Source organism: Nematolebias whitei, chromosome 15 (genome assembly GCF_014905685.2).
Source record: "Nematolebias whitei isolate Nwh7 chromosome 15, NemWhi1, whole genome shotgun sequence".
NCBI lineage: Eukaryota > Metazoa > Chordata > Actinopteri > Cyprinodontiformes > Rivulidae > Nematolebias > Nematolebias whitei.
The window spans coordinates 44232380-44250344 of NC_056512.1; the positions used below are offsets into that span (position 1 = coordinate 44232380).

The following is a 17965-nucleotide window of genomic DNA, read 5'->3' on the forward strand; positions in this document are numbered from 1 at the left end:
ATGATGACAGAGAACAATGAGATGGAGCTCCAGCGCTCCCCGAGCAACATCCCCATCCAGCCCATCGCATCCAAGGCAAGTAGAACCGCAGTTTGGACTTTTCCACCTCTAATGTCAGCCAGCTGCATGATAATGCAGATATCTGAGGTAAAATAGACTTTTATTTAATTTGGGAAGTTTGCACAGCAGCTCGACTCAAACAGTGAGGGGGGAATGGCAAAATAAATGTTATTTTTCATGGATTATTCGTATTTTCTCCACCTGTCTGTCTGAAGAGGTTCAGCTCACAAAGGCAGTTGTATCCTGATTGCGTCACTAGGTGTAACCTGCACGTAGGGTCTGATGTCACACACACACACACACACACACACACGCACACCTCCACACACAGATGTTCAAAAATTATTGTTCGTTTTGATGGAGCATTTACAAATACTGATGGATATATTGCATATTTTTCTTTTTTGTGCGTTTGGTGCTTTATTGCTCTTTTTTTTTTTTTTTAAGGAATTGGCCACAATCCATATGAAGCATTAACTTTTTAACTTAACAGCTGTTTTTAGTTTTATGCACACAAAAACCTTACACCCACAAGAGGACTGACTGATTTCCATAAATATAAAAATGTATAAAATACAAAAAATAAATAAATTCAGGGTTGAAAACAAAACTATTTCATTTGATATAAATGTAACTTTTACATAGCTTGTTATATTAAAATAAATATTTCAGACGTTTTACTATGACGTTATGCGAAAATAAGTATCTTACCTGTTGTAGATGGATCTTGGAGACCATTTACTAATGGCTAATTTTAGTAGACCAAGACCAAAGTGGATTTCTGTCATCTCAATTCAAATTTATTTTTGGTTCTTGTGAACACAATTTTATAAACTTTTTTTTTTTACACTGTTTTAGTTTTGTGTTTCACTGTTATTCCAGCAAAAATTATATATTTGTGTCAGAAGTGGCCCGTTGCTATCAGCAGCAAGTTGCTGCTGCTGATATTTGCATGTATAATCGTTTAGCCTAAAGCAAATCTGATGGTGAAGTAAAGGTTTATAACAGCTGTGAGCCACTTTAGTTCTTGACTCCACTGAAATTAAACTTCTATTTTCCAAACTGAGGTCATCCAAGACCTAAAAGGTAGATATTTACTGACCATAAGAGCTAGACATCGGACCAGAAGCCAGAAGTTGAAACCTCAAAGGACGAAGGCCCACTAGTGGCGGCCTGATGTACAATTTGTAAACTGTGACCCTCCAGTTAAACACATTTTATATATATTTCCTGACTGAAAAATGAAACAACTCTTCAGATGTTCATTGTTAAGTTCTTTTAGGGAGTTTTGCTCAAGGTTTTGTGAATGTTCTGACTGGCTGAGAATGTTAACGGACCATGAACCTTGTGTTTGTGTCACCAGAGAGTTCTTTTCTCTCAGAGAGCTCGGTGAGGAGCTGATTTGATCCTGCATGCACAGCTGGTGGTCCAGGGACACCAGTCTGTCTGTGAGCCGAGAGCTGATAAGGTTATAAAAACAAGCCCGTGGCAGATTCTCGTGACTGGACTCCGTGTTCTGTACATCTGTGTTGTGAAAATCTGCCCTTGCAAGTAAAACCAGTTAAAAATCATCTCGTGCCATCGAGTTTGGCTTCTTTGAGTGAGAAGAATAAAGGATATTTTTATCTAACAAGTATCCTGTGTTGGCGCCTGTAAGAACCACCAAAGCAGATCCCATTTCTGTCCTTTCCCTCCTTCCTGTGACTCGGATGAAGTTCTTGTGATTCGGTTTGATTTGTTGACTCAGCTGTAAAAATCAAAGGTTTTCATGGCAGCACGCCGATTTCATGAGACCGCTTCAACTTTTCCTTGAGCGCCGTCTTTGTCTTCACCTCATGCCTCTTCTCGCCGCCCACACACAAACGAAGCGGAGCTCACGTTTGGAGCGCACGCTCCTCCTTCGCAGGCCGTCTGCCTCTGTGCTGCAGATAAATACTTGATGTCCTCCTCTGTCAGGAGTCCTCACTGAAAACGGCTCCAGTCCGGCGCGGCGCTCAGCCGCTGTGACCAAAGAAAATCAGGAGTAATTCTGTCACAGGCTGGACTGACTGGTATTCACAGGAATCACCGGCTGGCTTCGGCTGATAACCGTATTCCATCCAGTTTAACCAACTCCTCCGTGTGGTTTCCTGCACCGGGATGGGAGGCCGCTCCGCCTGGATTCCAGGACTTTGCTGTCGCCCGCCGCTCGAGGCGCGAGGCGTTTTCGCTTATGTCTCTCTGTAAGTTCGTCTGTAGCGTTAGCGAAACATCTTGTGGACCGAGTTTAAACAAACTATCAGGACGACGGTGCCAGCCCCATTCAAGATGGCCGCCACAGCTAAGCCAACACAAAAATTGCTGTAACTCAATTAATCTGGCAGATATTGAGCTTAAGTTTGGTGTGATGGCAGCTGTGAGTCACCCCATCACTTTGAGCACCAACTTCTTTCACAATATTTGTTTTTGAAACTTTGACATTAACTATTAGAATTAACTGTTTCCTTCTGTTAGCAAAATATCTCCTGAACCACTGTCCAGAACTTCGTAAAGGTTTCAGAAAGATTATAGGACTACAACTGGGGTCGACTCTATTAAAGATGGCCGTCGTTTACAACTGAACTTGTACACAGATCTGACTATAATTCAGTTAATTTTACAGATATTTTTTATCAAATTTGATGTGGTAGTAGCTGAGAGTCCTCTTCAACGAACACTTTGAGTGCTATTACATCTGATGAGGTGTCACAGTATTATAAGCTCACGGTAAAATAATTTAATTTGTAAGCTTTGACCGAAATGGCCTTTTCATCACGAGATGATACCCATGTCTGTTTAACCAGTTGATCAGCATCGTTGCTGAAGGGGTTAATTGTGAAGGAATGTCATCAGGTGATGTTTTAATTCGACAGCAAAGTGGAGATGACTCGGACATCCACCAGCTGCAAATCTCTGTCAGAAAAAACATAAAGTAAATGAAGGACAGATGAACATGCTGCCAAAAGAGGAGAGGGAGCATTAACTTCCTGTGCCTCTTCCAACAACCTCGCCGTTTATTGCCAAGCTTGGCAAAAACACGCGAGCAGGAATGTGAGCGCAGCTCGTGCTGCTTTTCGTCCAGAGCGGTTTGATGCTGTTCACACGGGCGCACAGGTAAACGTCTTCACTCACAGCTGGTGAGCAGTCTTCACATCCCACGGAGCGATGAAACATGGCTGCCACTTGTAGCACCTCCACACGTTGTCCTAATTCATGCAGATTGTAGCCACGTCTAGCTGCTTCGCATGCAAGATGCTCACGTGTTAATCTGGAAAATGGCAGCAAAAAGCTGCTTAGAATGGAAATAATGTTTAACGACAGTTGGACATCAAGCTGAAGAGATTTTGTTGTAGTGATGTTTTTTGTAGTTATCTTTCATAACTTTTTTTTTTCAGTGAGTTGTTCCTGCTGATCACTTTTGTTTAGGGGTTCTCTAACTTTTATATTCAAAGCCCCCAGTCTGATTAAAGTCAAAGGTCCAGAACAACAACAAGAAAATCCTTCAGCTTACAGCCAAACAAATAGTTCTGTTTGCTTGTACGTCTCTAACTTTAGACAATAAAACTTGACACGCGCTGAAGTTTTATAAGACATTTAAATTTAGGTTAGCGTGCCCTGACAGGTTAAACACAGAGAAACCAAGTGTGGAAAAATGGTGTTGATGCCGTCGGTGAGCTGGCACAGAAAGATGTCAGATGGAGGAACTGTGTGTGGCCATGATGTGGTCTTTTTAACACGTTTATGTTCACACTGCAGGTCCTAATGCTCAGGTCTGTTAGTTTCTTCAGATTTTTATTTATTTGCTTGTTCACATTATACCAAAAAACACCTGCAGGGCTTATATACCACCTGCATCGTGAAGGACTCCACTCACCCAGCACTCATGCCCTGCTCCACTCAGGCAGGAGGTTGAGGAGCATTAAGTTTAGAACCACTAGGCTGAGGAACAGCTTCTACCCTGAAGCTGTTAGACTCCATCCATCCATCCATTATCTTTACCCGTTTATTCCATTTTGGGTCACGGGGGTCGCTGGTGCCCATGTCCAGCAATCACTGTGCGAGGGGCGGGGTACACCCTGGACGGGTCTCCAGTCCATCACATGGAGACAAACGAGACAAACAACCATTCACTCTCACTCACACCTAGGGACAATTTAGAGTTACCAATCAGCCTAACATGCATGTTTTTGGTCTGTGGGAGGAAACTGGAGCACCCGGAAAAAAACCCACGCATGCACGGAGAGAACATGCCAACTCCACCCAGAAGGCCCCTGGACCGGGGTTTGAACCAGGGACCTTCTCGCTGAGAGGCAGCAGCTCTACCAGTTGCGCCACCGTGCTGCTCTCTGTTAGACTCATGAATCTCCATTCACGGTGAAAAATAAAATCACTGTGTTGCTGCTGATCTCATGCTGCTTATCTATTTCATGCTGCTGTGTTCATTCGTACTCATCTGCTCACACAGACTCATGTTCGTGCTGCTGTTGTTTAGCGTATTGTTTTTGTACTATTAAGTTTTTAGCGTATTTCATAGTTCATATCTTAAATATTACTACGTTTTTTTCTTTTACAGTTCATATTTTTTGTAAGTGGGATCCTGTGTTTCGTTCCACCACATGTACCACGTATGATGTGAATGACAATAAAGAACCTTGACCTTGAAAAGCGACCTCCATCAGATTCCAGTGGGAACAGTCTACGGTCCTGATGATGTCCTGATGTTTGCATCGCATGTCGCTGTAGATCCTCAGTCGTCCAGGACACGGAAATTATAAAAATAAAAAAGACAAAGCAGCTGGATTTGTATTCTGTAGATGAAGAAGTGCGGAGTTCCAAGCTTTAAACTTTTTGACTTTTATATCAATATTTTTAATATTTGGATGGGTCCACATACCCCTACAGATGAAATCCGTTCAGACTGAGGTCGCTTTGAAAAACGGGGTCTGTATCCAGTTTAGCACCACATACGAAAAAGATGGATGGATTAGAAAAACAAAAATAAAGCTCTGATATTTGGCAAAAAAGAGAGAAAGAAATCAGATTTGAGTCGCTGTTGCCTGTGAACAAACCTGCTCTGGTTGCCTGATGGATGCAAAGTGAACTAGGGCAGGTCCGATGAGGGGGGGCAACAATCATGAGCTCAAATATATTTTTGTAAACAAACTAAATCAAAACTGGAAGAGAAACTCTGACATTTGTCCACCACTAATCTGTGTTTTCACTCCTGAATCTCAACAACCTGCACATTTTAACAAAAAGGAACTTGAAGTGTGAAATGAATTCAAAGAACATTTGTTCAGATTTTCAACATTCTTTAATTTTTTTTTTATTGATTTATATTTTTTCTGTGTAATTTTGTTCTCTTTTACAATAAAACTGGTCCCTATTTTTAAAGGTTGGACAAACTCTTCAAATGTGAACAATGATGCAAACCTATTAAGGGAAATTATTAAGTGCCCTACTTTAAAATATTATAAACATTTTAAAGTAGGGTAAATTAAAATATACATATATTAGATTATTAACGTGAACGTATTAATGAGACCAGTTTGTGACGACGTTGTTGTTTAATTATGGCTTCCAGAATTGTCTCTAATAAAAGCCGAGTCCCTCATTTACTTTATAAGAAACTTTTAGTAAAAGAAAACATTTGTGTAAATATTTTTTACGCTCACCATTAGTTTGTAGAACATCTTATTTTTATGTGATTATGGCTCTGATTTTTTTTTTTTTCACTCTGTAATTTGCCTCAAACGTGTTTAACAATGTTTAATTTCTGAAAGATTTTACAGAAAGGTTTATATGTGTGGCAGGAAGTTTAAACATTGAAGTGACTAATGTGCTGATTAATATGTTTTGCTTAATGTGTTGTTTTTTATCTTATTGCTTGAAGAGGGCAGGAGAGCTGCAAATCTAGTCTTTTGTGTCTTAGTTCTGAATGAGAACATGATGCATTTCCTTTTTTATTTATTAATTTTTTTGGTCAGAGAGCCACTGCAGAGGAACCAAGGAGCTGCAGCGTTCAGCAGAAAAAAATCTAAACGTGCTGGCCGCAATTAAAAAGTTACTCGAAACAACACTCACCCCATGGGGTATTCAGACGCTTGCACCAAAATTCATGGCCTTCCATCCTCTGAAAAGTTGGTGAGCCATTAAAACCCACAAACGTCACGGAGCTGCCACAGAAATTGAAATGGATTTTTTTTTGTAGGCTCTTGGGACCATAAACGCCTGTGTAACCCCGATAGGTCTGAGAAAATCCATAAACTTTATGAAAGTCTTGCTTTACTCATTAAAGAAGAGGACAACTTACTCTAAATGACAAAAAAAAACCAGTTTTTCTTTACTGTTGGATAAAAATAAATAAAACGGCAGCAGATTCTTGGAGTCATTCATCTAAGAATCAGCCGAAGCGTTGCTGACGATCCAGCTGTAAGCCACACAGCTACAGTTTGTGATCTAGAAGGTTTAGCTCCGATTCAAACGAGTCGCTCTTCACATCTCGTCACTTCCCTCTGTGCTCGGGTGGACAGCGTGCGACCGGACTGACGCATGCAGAGCAAACTGTGGGTCTGTAACGGCGGCTCGTTGCTTCCTGTGCAGAGCTCGGACACTTTTTGCTCGTCTGGTTGATGCTTTTTAATTTTCTGCACGATTTTGTTCACTTTGTTGAAATGGCAGGAGAAAATGTATAAAAAGTCCAAATAAGCTGGTTCCAAGCAAATGATAGCATATGGATGGTTAATTTGTCACTAAATTAAGAATTTGTGCACGGCGGCCAACTATCACGTGCTTGTTCAGCTATGGAAACAGCTGAAGTGGCTGAAATTAGGTCAACAATGACGGCATCCATGGGAGAGCCAATTGGGGTGGAAGTGTCACCGTTTTCTTACATATTTACACTCAAATTTAATTACCGTATTTTTCGGACTTTAAGGCTCACTGTCGATTTTTGAGGAAAAGTATTTTAAGTGTGTCTAATAATCGGAAAAAGAAGTTGAAATGTAGAAGATGTTTTTATAAAAACACCAATGCATGTCTGCCCTGCTGCTTGACCCATCCATTATCTTGACCCGCTCCTTCCTTTTTGGGTCACTGGTGCCCATGTCCAGCCGTCACTGTGCGAGAGGCGGGGGACACCTGGACAGGTCACAAGCCCATCACAGAAGGGATCAGCCTTTCTGCCTGATCCCATAAATTTATTCTTTTTACTCATTCTTTCTCTTTTGTTCACGTTCAGCAGCAAATTTATTCTCGTATTTCACCTAAACAGCAGCACGGTGGCTCAGCTGGTAGAGCTGCTGCCTCTCGGTGAGAAGGCCGCTGGTTCAAATCCCATTCCGGGGGCCTTTCTGGGTGGAGTCTGCATGTTCTCTCCGTGCATGCGTGGGTTTTCTCCGGTTCCTCCCACAGACCAAAAACATGCACGTTAGACTGATTGGTAACTCTAAATTGTCTCTAGGTGTGGGTGAGGAAGTGAATGGTTGTTTGTCTCGTTTGTCTCTATGTGTCCCTGTGATGGACTTGGACCTGTCCAGGGTGTCCCCCGCCTCTCTCACAGTGATAGCTGGACATGGGCACCAGTGACCCAAAAAAGAAGAAGCGGGTCAAAGAAAATGGATGAATGGATTTTCCCCTAAACATTTTTTCTGAGATTCTACGCTCATCCATATCTGCCATTTTTATTTCTCTACACAAGCTCCCCTGTGTTTTTTGTTTTTGTTGCAACTTGATTTGAGGGCTTCGTTTACAACGAGTGCAGACCAGAACTGCATGGCAATAAAAAAAAGCACAAAAACTACAACTGAAGCTACTCCTCTTGCAGTTCATGCACTTTTTCTTGATCCCGTTGTTGCAGGTGAAGCGGGTCAGGGTCCTCATTAACGAGGTAACACCTGCGGCGCTGTGATGGTTTTTGATGTGACGTTTCAGAGAAAAGGTGCTGAAGTATTGACCTCCGAGCCACAAGAGCAGAACAGACCCAGCTTCTCCTTCGTTAAGCAATCCTAGAGGGAGGTGTGTGTTTCTGTGAAAAAGCACGGCTGGTTGTGTGCACCAGCATGTGGGACGGGAGACGCAGCCTGAGATTATGTTTCTTATCTCATATTCACAGCTGAGCAGTGCACATGTTAGAACATTGAACTGCTCCACATACTCTTCTCGTCCCGTCGGGCTTTTTGCACGTTTTGCACAAAAGAGTGAACATTTTGTGGAATCTATTTTCCTTCCCGTGAGTGCCTTTTTCAATAAAAGTGGCCGAAGCATCACAGTGGGGGGTGTAAATAGGTGTGCCTTTAAATACTCCGCACACTTGAGGGTGATCATTTCCTCTGAAATCCACTGATGACCTAGAACTGCGCGAGCACATTTACACCACAGTTAGCCGTCTTAAGGCTGAAACATCCTCGTTTAGAACAAGGTCGAACGCGGTGACGTCAAGCACGTAGCGATCGCTCGACTGCGTCTGGTTAAAGTGCACGTTACAGACCAAACATGCACTTTGTTTTAAAACTTTATAATTTATGTGATCCGTTTTCCCTCCGTGCTCTGAAGCCCTTGATTGTGTCCGACACCGACAACAGAGGGGAATAATTTAAGGATTCAATTAATTTCTTTTTTTTATTTTGCGTCAATCTGCAACAAAAGTCATCTCGGGGATTAAAAATCATAAATTCAGTTCAGATACAGATTAAAATCCAATTACAGGTATTCCTGTTCTTCCCTTTGGTGCAATCCTCCGTCCTGAGCACATTGGGGACAGTAGACCCAGAAGCAGGCTCAGGGTGGACGGCCGTTTGCCTCGACTGACCGCCGTTTCTAGAGGACGCAGACACAACCAGAATAATTAGACCATATGTATCCAGTACAGAGAGGGAATGTGGGGAGTTTGTCCCCCAGCAGTCTAAGCTTACAGCAGCACAACTAGGGGATAGCTCAAGAAACCCAATCCTATCTATAGGCCAAAATTCATCATCTCTTCCCCCTCCATTGCCTCATATCTCTTCACTCCTATGTTCATGCCAAAAGTCATGAGGGTATGCAGTTCTTTTCTATCCATGAGGCTGACACACTTTTTCTACTTTTAGGACTACAATCAAGACTTTTATTTTTGATAAATGCTATAGTTAGGACTTCAAGTACTTGGAGTCCAATGTACAGGAAATGGGGAGTGTGGTAAAGAGGTGAAGAAGAGAGTCCAGGCAGGATGGAAAAAAGTTTCAGGAGTGATTTGCAACAAAAGGGTGTCGGCAAAAATCAACGGAAAAGTTTACAAGACAGTGGTGAGACCAGTTCTATTGTATGGTCTGGAGACAGAGACATGGACAAAAAGACAGGAGACAGAACTGGAAGTAGCAGAAATGAAGATGTTGAGGTTCTCCTTAAGAGTGACAAGGATGGAGAAGATCAGGAATGAGATCATCAGAGGTACAGCACAGGTTGAACAACTGGGAGATAAAGTTAGAGGGGACACACTGAGATGGGTTGATGTCCAGAGGAGGGACAGTGGTTTGGACATGTCCAGAGGAGGGACAGTGGTAGAAGGATGATAGAAATGCAGCTGCAGGAAAAAGACAAAGAGGAGACATATGGAGGCAGTTAGAGAGGACATGGAGGTGGAGTGAGGACAGAGTGAGATGACTCGCTGTGGCGACCGCTGAGGAGGGAAAAGCCGAAAGAAGAAGAAGCTAAAAGTAGGAGCCACAGTTTTTCTGTGGGTCAGAAATTCAATAGGTTTAATAAAAAAGTTCTTGCTTTATTCTGAAAGTACCATGAAGTCACTCGACGCTGCCTTCAAAAACGTACCGGCTGCAGAAAGACTCCATCAAAAGCACCAATTTTGGATTCGTGTTCAAATTCGTCCCTCGGCGTATCGTGGCGTTGTCAGCCGTCCAACCACGGCACCTTCCGGTTCTTTTGTTCCCAGGTGGAGAGGAAACTCACACAAACTCAATAAAATCAAGACAGGTAAATTCTTTTTACCTTTTTTAATGTAGGTGAGGTGGGCAGCACGGTGGCGCAACTGGCAGAGCCGCTGCCTCTCAGCGAGCAGGTCCCCGGTTCAAATCCCGATCCGGGGGCCTTTCTGGGTGGAGTTTGCATGTTCGCTCCGTGCATGCATGGGTTTTCTCCGGGTACTCCAGTTTCCTCCCACAGACCAAAAACCTTCATGTTGGGCTGATTGGTAACTCTAAATTGTCCCTATGTGTGAGTGAGGAAGTGAATGATTGTTTGTCTCTGTGTCCCTGTGATGGACTTGCGACCTGTCCAGGTGTCCCCCGCCCCTCGCACAGTGATTCCTGGACATGGGTACCGGCGACCCCCGTGACCCAAAATGGAAAAAGTGGGTAAAAAATAATGGATGGATGTAGGTAAGCCAGCAAAAATTACAAGCTCGGCGCTGAGGCATCTGTCCGACCCGTCGTAACCCGGAACCGGAAATGGAGGCCCCGTGCAAAAGAACGCTCCAGCTTATGTTGGAACTTGGCTCCGCCTTCACATCTGGGTGGGCACAGCCTATCAGTGGGGTGACTATGTGTGACCTCATTGGTCTTATCTGTTTCTGATGGTGGATTATAGGGTGATGTGCAAATCTATCCAAGCGTTGGAAGCAAGCAAAAGCAAAAATGACTCCTTTATCAGGTGAAGACCATGGGATCGCACATCGTGAGCAGCCGAGACTGGTCTGATCTGTTCCGAACCAGGTTATGAGTCAGAGTAGACCAGACCGGGCCTCCCGCAAGATTAAACTTCTATCGGCGTCATCAGAAAATCTCTCTCCTTCTGATTGTTGTGCTGAATTTGGCGGTCATTTGAAAACTATTTGCATGGTTGGTACAGTAGGCTCTGACTCCGACTCCTGTTTCTGTATCGACCTGGCACAGAGATTCGTGCGCCATGGCGGACGAGTGTGCACCGAGCGCGAGGTCGCTCTGGCTTCGACTCTGTGGGACGATGCTCTCAGCTACGCCTCACATGGAGGCTAACGGGCAGGCTTTTAACAGCCGACAGTAAACGAGACGTGTGCTGCAGCCAGAGCTGTTATGCCACCACTCAACTGCTCTGACTGTGAGCGGAGCTCGAGCAGAACTCTGCAAACAAATCTGAAAAACAAACAGTTTAACACATTTTGGAGTATAAATACGACTGAAGTAAAAAAGGGGTAAAGAAAATGAATGATGGATGGTCTATGTTGGGGATCAGTCTCAGCTACCACCAGATAAACCAGATAATCAAAACTAACTGAGCTGCAGCCTTTTGCGTTTTTAAGGTCAACTGAAAGATGAACGATTATTCTTATTGTTATTCTTATAGTTATTATTTATACAGTTTAGTTCCCACTGAGTCTCAAAGACTCATTTTCAAGAGAGACCTGTTGCATACAACATACAGGCAGATGAGAAAAAGAGAACAGGAGGATGGAGGAAGCCAAAAAAAATCATGTCTCACCATTTCCTGGCTGGGAAACCGTATAAAAGATGCAAAAAAAAAAAAAAAAAGACCTCGCAACATAAAGTTGCAACATACAATGACATCATAATGCTGTGCATTTATGCATAGAGGCCGACAAAGCTGGTGCGTTGTCCATAAGAACTCCAGAAAGTTCCAAAGTTCTGATAAGATGGTACAGTGTCTATCAGCATCATGGTTCTGACGAGTGACTGGTCCACTCAATGGTGAATCCAAACAGCCAGAATTAGTGGACATTCTGCCCGGTCCGTGCTTGATTTAGCTTTCTCCAAGATTGAACCCTTCATGCTGGCGAGTTCCAGGAGCCGCAAGTGGCCTACGATTCTCAGAATCGCGTCCAGCTTGTGGTTGAGCTCGGTAAACATAAGAGTTTGAGAGTTCGAGGAACGGATAGTTGTAAAACCAGAATATTTTTACCAGAGAGGCGGGAAAAAAAAGGCATCTCTCCAACATTTTATTCAGTAGTGAAATATTTGATGCCCAATGTCTTTTATCACAAAGAAGAACCCAGCGCAGTAAACACGAGTCTGTTCAAACTGCGCTCCAACAGTCCACAGCATCCCGTGCATTCATCAGTGTAATCTAATGACGTCAAATTTCACAAATGGAGTTATGCAGGAAGAACACGGAGTGTGCAAATGCAGTCGCGCTCTTTTGTTTCTCCGACTCGGCCTCCGTGTGCAGCTCACGCAGAGCCTCGCGCTCCTAAACAGACGAGCCGTCTTCATATCTCGCCGCCAGACACGCTGAGCTGTAAACAACATGTCCCTGTAAAGTGACTGTGTTTGGGACGAGAGCGGACAGGCAGGCTGACGGAGCGCGTCCATGCAGAGCCTGTGGTCCGCTGATTATTTGTCCTCCTGTCTGTCTGTGCTGAGATATTACTCCTCTGTAACATCACCAGGTCCTCGCACACTGAGGCAGCACGTCAGAGCAACAAATGGCTGCCTTGCATCATAACGGGGACACGGAGCTGCAGGCAAATGTCTGACAACGGACATTTATCCAGGCAATTAATGCCAGGCGGTCACATCTTTACAAGTGGGATGTTTCTGGGTGTTTGCAACTTTACAAATGCAGCAGCAGAACTGGCAGAGTGGTTTTAAGACCGGCATGGTTGGATTGAAAAACTAACGCAGATGGACAGTTTATAAAAGTCACAACTTTAAGAAACAAGACTAAACCCAGAAGGGGAAATCAGGAACAGGCAGCAGCATTGATAAACAAAGACTTGGTGGGAAGACGAGCAGGAGCCAATCGGATTAGGAATCCGTCGCTGTAAAAACACGATAAGACTCTGAGTTCTTGTTTTATTGATTTATTGGGGCACAGCAGCCCCTGTGACCACCACCAGAGAAACCTTATTTACCTACAGCGGGGCTCGTTGTGGTGGTCACAAAGCAGAAAGGCTTATCGTTTTGGCGGCGGTCGCAGGCAGCGGGTATAAATACGTTCTGTCTGACGGAGGTGAACTTCACTTTTCACACGTTGCTTCCTTGTGAGGCAATATTGCATTTCATGAGTCACCCCTTCCCCGTGGTGACCAGTAGAGTGTTTTGTTTATGGATGCCAGGTTATTGCTTGTTCTGTCCTGGGGGGTGCATTGGACATTTATTACCTCTTGCTTATCTTGTGTCTCTTCTTTGTGTACCTTTTGTCCTCTCTGTCTCCGTCAACGTGTGCAGCTCCAGAGACTGAAGCGCTCCCTGTCCTTCAAGACAATGATGCGCAGTAAGAGCGTGGAGAACTTCTTTCAGCGCTCCTACAGCGACGCTCGCCTGCCCCCAGACTTCATCGCCGACCCGCCGCCTCCGTCTCCCCCTCTGCCACCCGGCTCCCCTCTCGTGGGCGAGCGCTCGCCCTCCATTTCGCCGTCCCTCAGCCCCAACCTGTCCATCTCCTCCCACTCCCCGTCTCTCAGCCTTTCCCCAGCACTGCCCGCCAAGCCAGCCCGAACCCAGATCAACCACTGCTTCCAGGACCACGTCTTTCGAAAGCCCACCAACTGCCAGCACTGCAAGCACATGATAGTGGGTAAGGTGCCCAGGAATCACAGCGACGCTTCATTTCTCCTTGTCGGGCAAACTAACCACTGTTTTAAAGAAACTCTAAAGCAAAAGCGGTCACCAGAACTCCTTCTTACTGACTAAATTTGGTCAGGTGCCAGAGTTTGTCCAAGCAGATAATAATAGTAATAATAATGTTAACAGACCCCACAGCTCTCGAGCCTGATGTTAAGAGGTTAGTAACAGAAGAAGAAATCTAAGTTCTCTCAGTAATCAAATGTATTTTAGCGTAAGGGTTTATACGCAGCGTTTGCTGTCAATTAGCACAAACTGTCATTTGAATTGATACAAAAAAGATGAGTAGTGGCAAAATGTTTTGGGTTATAGTTTTGAAAGCTAGAATTGTTTCAGCTATAGGTTTGGTCACAAAATGTTAAGTCAGGTCATCTGGATGGATTCTTCTTGGTTGAAACGTTTCGCCTTTCATCCGAAAGACTTCATCAGTCTGAGGCCGGCCACAAAATAAATGGCACCTTTTATAAAAGTGGATGAAGCCAGTCTGCTGGGGACGTCCAGAAACTGGTTTTCCACATGTAAAATGAGGATTGTCAGCAAATAAACAAATAAATAAATAAATTTTTATTTTATTTTTGGTCAGTTTTGTGGTTTTCATGCTGCCACACACAGATTTGCCACCTTCTGATTTTCATGTTAATTAAAAAAAAAAAAGTCATTCTGTCTGAGTCGAGAATATTTAAACAAGAGAAAAAATATATAAAAAAATCAAAAGTTAAAATGTATTAAACATGAGGAATGAAGACATTTGAAACAAATTCATTAAAATGTTATGACTTTAGATTTGACATAATATATTCAAGCACCAGAAGCAGAAATATATGTTTAAAACACAGGATAAGATTTTTATCTTCACTTAACCCTCCTGCTGTTCTTGGGTCAAATCGAGCCCTGAGGCCTCACTTTTATGGGGTCGTTTTGACCCAAGGGCAGCAGGAGGGTTAACTGGCATTCAAAGAAGAACCAATGGGACATAAACAGCTTTAAGAGTGAGGTGGGCTGAAGTTCTGCACCAAGTTCATTTTAAAGAAGCTGCCGGACGTATAAAGTGTCAGGAGGACTCGGTTTCCCTCACATTAACGAGTAAACAACTACCAGCTGTTCCGCTGTCGTTTGTAGGTTTCCATTTGATGATTGAATCTTTGAAACTTCTGATTGTAGCATTTAAGGGAACTGGACACTCCATCAGAAAGTAAAAGTGTGATCCAAGTGTCCAACTATTCGTTTAAAGTTGGACTTTATTTAATCGGTGCAGCTTTAGTGCAGAGTTGTGACAGTTTTTACCCACAGTCTGCTGCGTCTGCGAGCTAATAGCTGCTAGTATTTCTGCTAAATCTGCTTCCTGTCAGCGTGACTGATTACAGCCGCCGACCTGCTCCCTTGTGTTTGCGTCTGCGCTCTTAGTTTGCATGCACTGTGGGGTTTATTTATGTAATGCATCACCTCGCTCTTGTTGGACTCATCAGCAGTCCTCAAATAAAGTCTAGCCTCATTCTCCCCGTTACGCTGATTAAGTCGAATCAATTTTCGTCTTTAAAAGAAATGCTGCCTTTTCTTTAAGCCGTCTGATTCTTCTGCCCTGATACGTAAGTGGCTTGTTGATGTTTCTCCTCAATCTGGAACAAATTCAGAAATCAGCGTGGTTTGGAGGATAACGAGGGTCTCCGAGTCGTCGTCATTAACAACACGGTAAATGGCAAGTTATCTCGTCACAAAACAAATGAGGAGAAAACATCTGGATGCTAAGGAGGACTTTAATTTAAAAACACAAAAAAATTGATGGATCGCTGCCAAATCAGTCTTGATGGAAATACTGAATGTCCAGCTGGTTTCAATGTAACAACTTAAAAAAAAATAAAAGCATTTCCAGACGAGGAGCTGTTGATTAGGTCTGAAAAAAACACACAAAAAAACAGGACAGAGCTTGATTACCTGATAAGACAGAAAACCTGTTTGTGGGATCTGTAGGCCATTTTGTTTTTCCTTTCGTCGTTATTATCTGTAACTATGCGCCTGAGTTCGCTGCTCTCATTATGTCGCCTCTGTCCCTTCCTGCAGGAAACTCCAAACAAGCTCTGCGGTGTAAAACCTGCAAGATGGCTGCTCACCTGTGGTGCACCTCAGAACTATCACAGCAGACGTGTCACGGGAAGGTGCGTGCACCAAACATATAATTTTCTTTCTTATAATGTCAACTTAATTTCAAGTAAATCCAAAATTCAGAAGTGCTTTCCGTAACCTTCGAAACAAACCTAAAGCGGTGTTTTTTCCCCGTTTGCTGCTGTTTAAATTAAACCTGCAAACTCACTGTTAACAAACGAACAAAATATTTCTGGAAATCTGGAAAAAGAAAAGAGTGAACGTACCGTATTTTCCACCGTACACGTCGCACCGCCCTATAAGTCGCATCAGTCCAAATATGTCTAATAAAGTGGAAAAAACACAAATAACATCGCATCCATTACGCATCAACATCGCTGATGCGTCGCATTTGTTGCGCGTCACCGCTGACAACCCGGAAATGTGGGCTGGTATTGTGCCAAAAATCAATTGGATGCCAAATGGAGGCCTCAGGGGCGTGCACGGGAGGACTTTAACAAGAATTTAACAAGATTAACACTTAAAACAAGTATTTGTTTCTCTAAATTATAGCAAAGGTGTGTCTCAGTTGAACTTTTACTTGATAAATGCACTTCAATGGACAAATTGATTGCATTTCGCCGGAGCGGCGCAGCGAAATGAAGCGGATTTGACGGTTGCTTCATGAAGGTGGCAGTCTAACTTAGGGGCTGGATAGACTAGTCGACTAGTTGACTAGTCTATTTTGTGTCATCTCGCAAGTTTTTATATTTCACATTGACTAGTTGCACCCCCTCCCCCTGCTGTTCCCAACCTTATTCCACCCAATCCAATCCAACCCAATCCACATGGTGGATTAAATAAAATAAAACTAAAACAGCAGCATTTTTGCAGCTTGATAATAGTTTTGCTTTTCCTTTGATTTATTTGCTGTATGATAAATGGTAGGAGCACAAATATATCCCCAAAGTTTTGTTGTTCTTTTTTTTTGTAAATAATAAATGAGTTTTTTCCCCCTAATATATATATATATATATTTGCAAATATGATAATAATGTCTTGAGTTCTTATGACATCACAGACTAGTCGAAGTCGACTCAACTTTTATCATGTTAAAGTCGACTTTTAAAAATATGTAGTCGTTTAACCCCTGGTCTAAGTCAACACCTATTACATGATATAACAGCATGCCATACTACTCGAGTGCCATCTAGTGGCTGAAAATGGTACATGTGAAGTAACGCTGACCAAAAATTTGTTCCATTCTTGTATGACAGTGACATTCAGTTGTTTCTCAATACATCTGATCACACTGATCAGTTTCTTTACCAGTTTTGATGATGTAATTCTTGTATATCTGTTTTTTTTTTTAATTGAGGTGATTGATCTTAGCCTCAAAAATCTCCAGAGACTTTTTATCCAACCCTAGCATCACTTTAGATGGCATCTGCTACTGTAAGGAAACTCGGCATCACTTTTGGGCTGATCTTACACTAAATTATTGTCAATATTGACTTTTTTTTTTCATCTTTGAAATACGTCTAATATCAGGAACTTTTGTGTCATAAAGGCTTGGCTCTTGCATCGCCCTAAAATCTTCCTCCATGTCAAACCGGCTGCCTGTAAAGTTCAGAATTTATTTTAAGATCCTTCTAATTGCATAAAAACATAACGTCCCGACACTGTCGTATTAAAAAGAACTCCTTGTCACTTATTGGCTTACAAAAAGTCCTTGCTCTCAGGTTGACTCCGTTCATGAATCTATAAAACAAGACAGGGAGGCAGCGATTTAATTTTTGCTTTGTTTGCCATTTTTGTCATTCAGTGCTTTGAATAAAGAGCGAGCAGCAATCTGAGTTCAACAGGAGCCAAATTCATCTTCCCATGAGATGTGCGCTCTAAGAATCAGCTGATTCTCTGGCTGGGACTTTGTGCAAAGTTTGGCCAACGTGCCTATGACCAAGGCAAACAGCAGCAACCGAATTTTTACATTTTCACACCAGTTGATGTCCTTTACTTTAGAGGCACGAACTACAAAAAATAAGCATGAAGCCCAACCAATAAACAAGGTCCAGATCCAGAATACTTACAGTATATTCAGTTCTGTCCATAACTTGTGTGGACAGAATTTCTCGGTGCGGGGGGGGGGGGGGGGGGGGGGGTTGGTTGTGGTTGCCCCCGTGTTTTTCTTTCGTCGTTGGGGCGAGCTGCGGGCACTTGGGGGTCCGCCTGGTGGTTCTGTTCGCCCCCGCGGGGCC

General features: G+C 43.1%; 1 protein-coding gene across 1 annotated transcript in view; it reads left to right on the top strand.

Annotated features, from left to right (window-relative positions):
• Window positions 1-17965, top strand: part of LOC119421375 (SH3 and cysteine-rich domain-containing protein 2) — a 34963-nt gene continuing 16998 nt past the window's right edge. The window contains exons 1-3 of the mRNA XM_037688743.1: window positions 1-75; window positions 13233-13581; window positions 15687-15781. Coding sequence (XP_037544671.1) covers window positions 1-75; window positions 13233-13581; window positions 15687-15781 — 519 coding nt within the window. The remainder of the gene's footprint in view (window positions 76-13232; window positions 13582-15686; window positions 15782-17965) is intronic.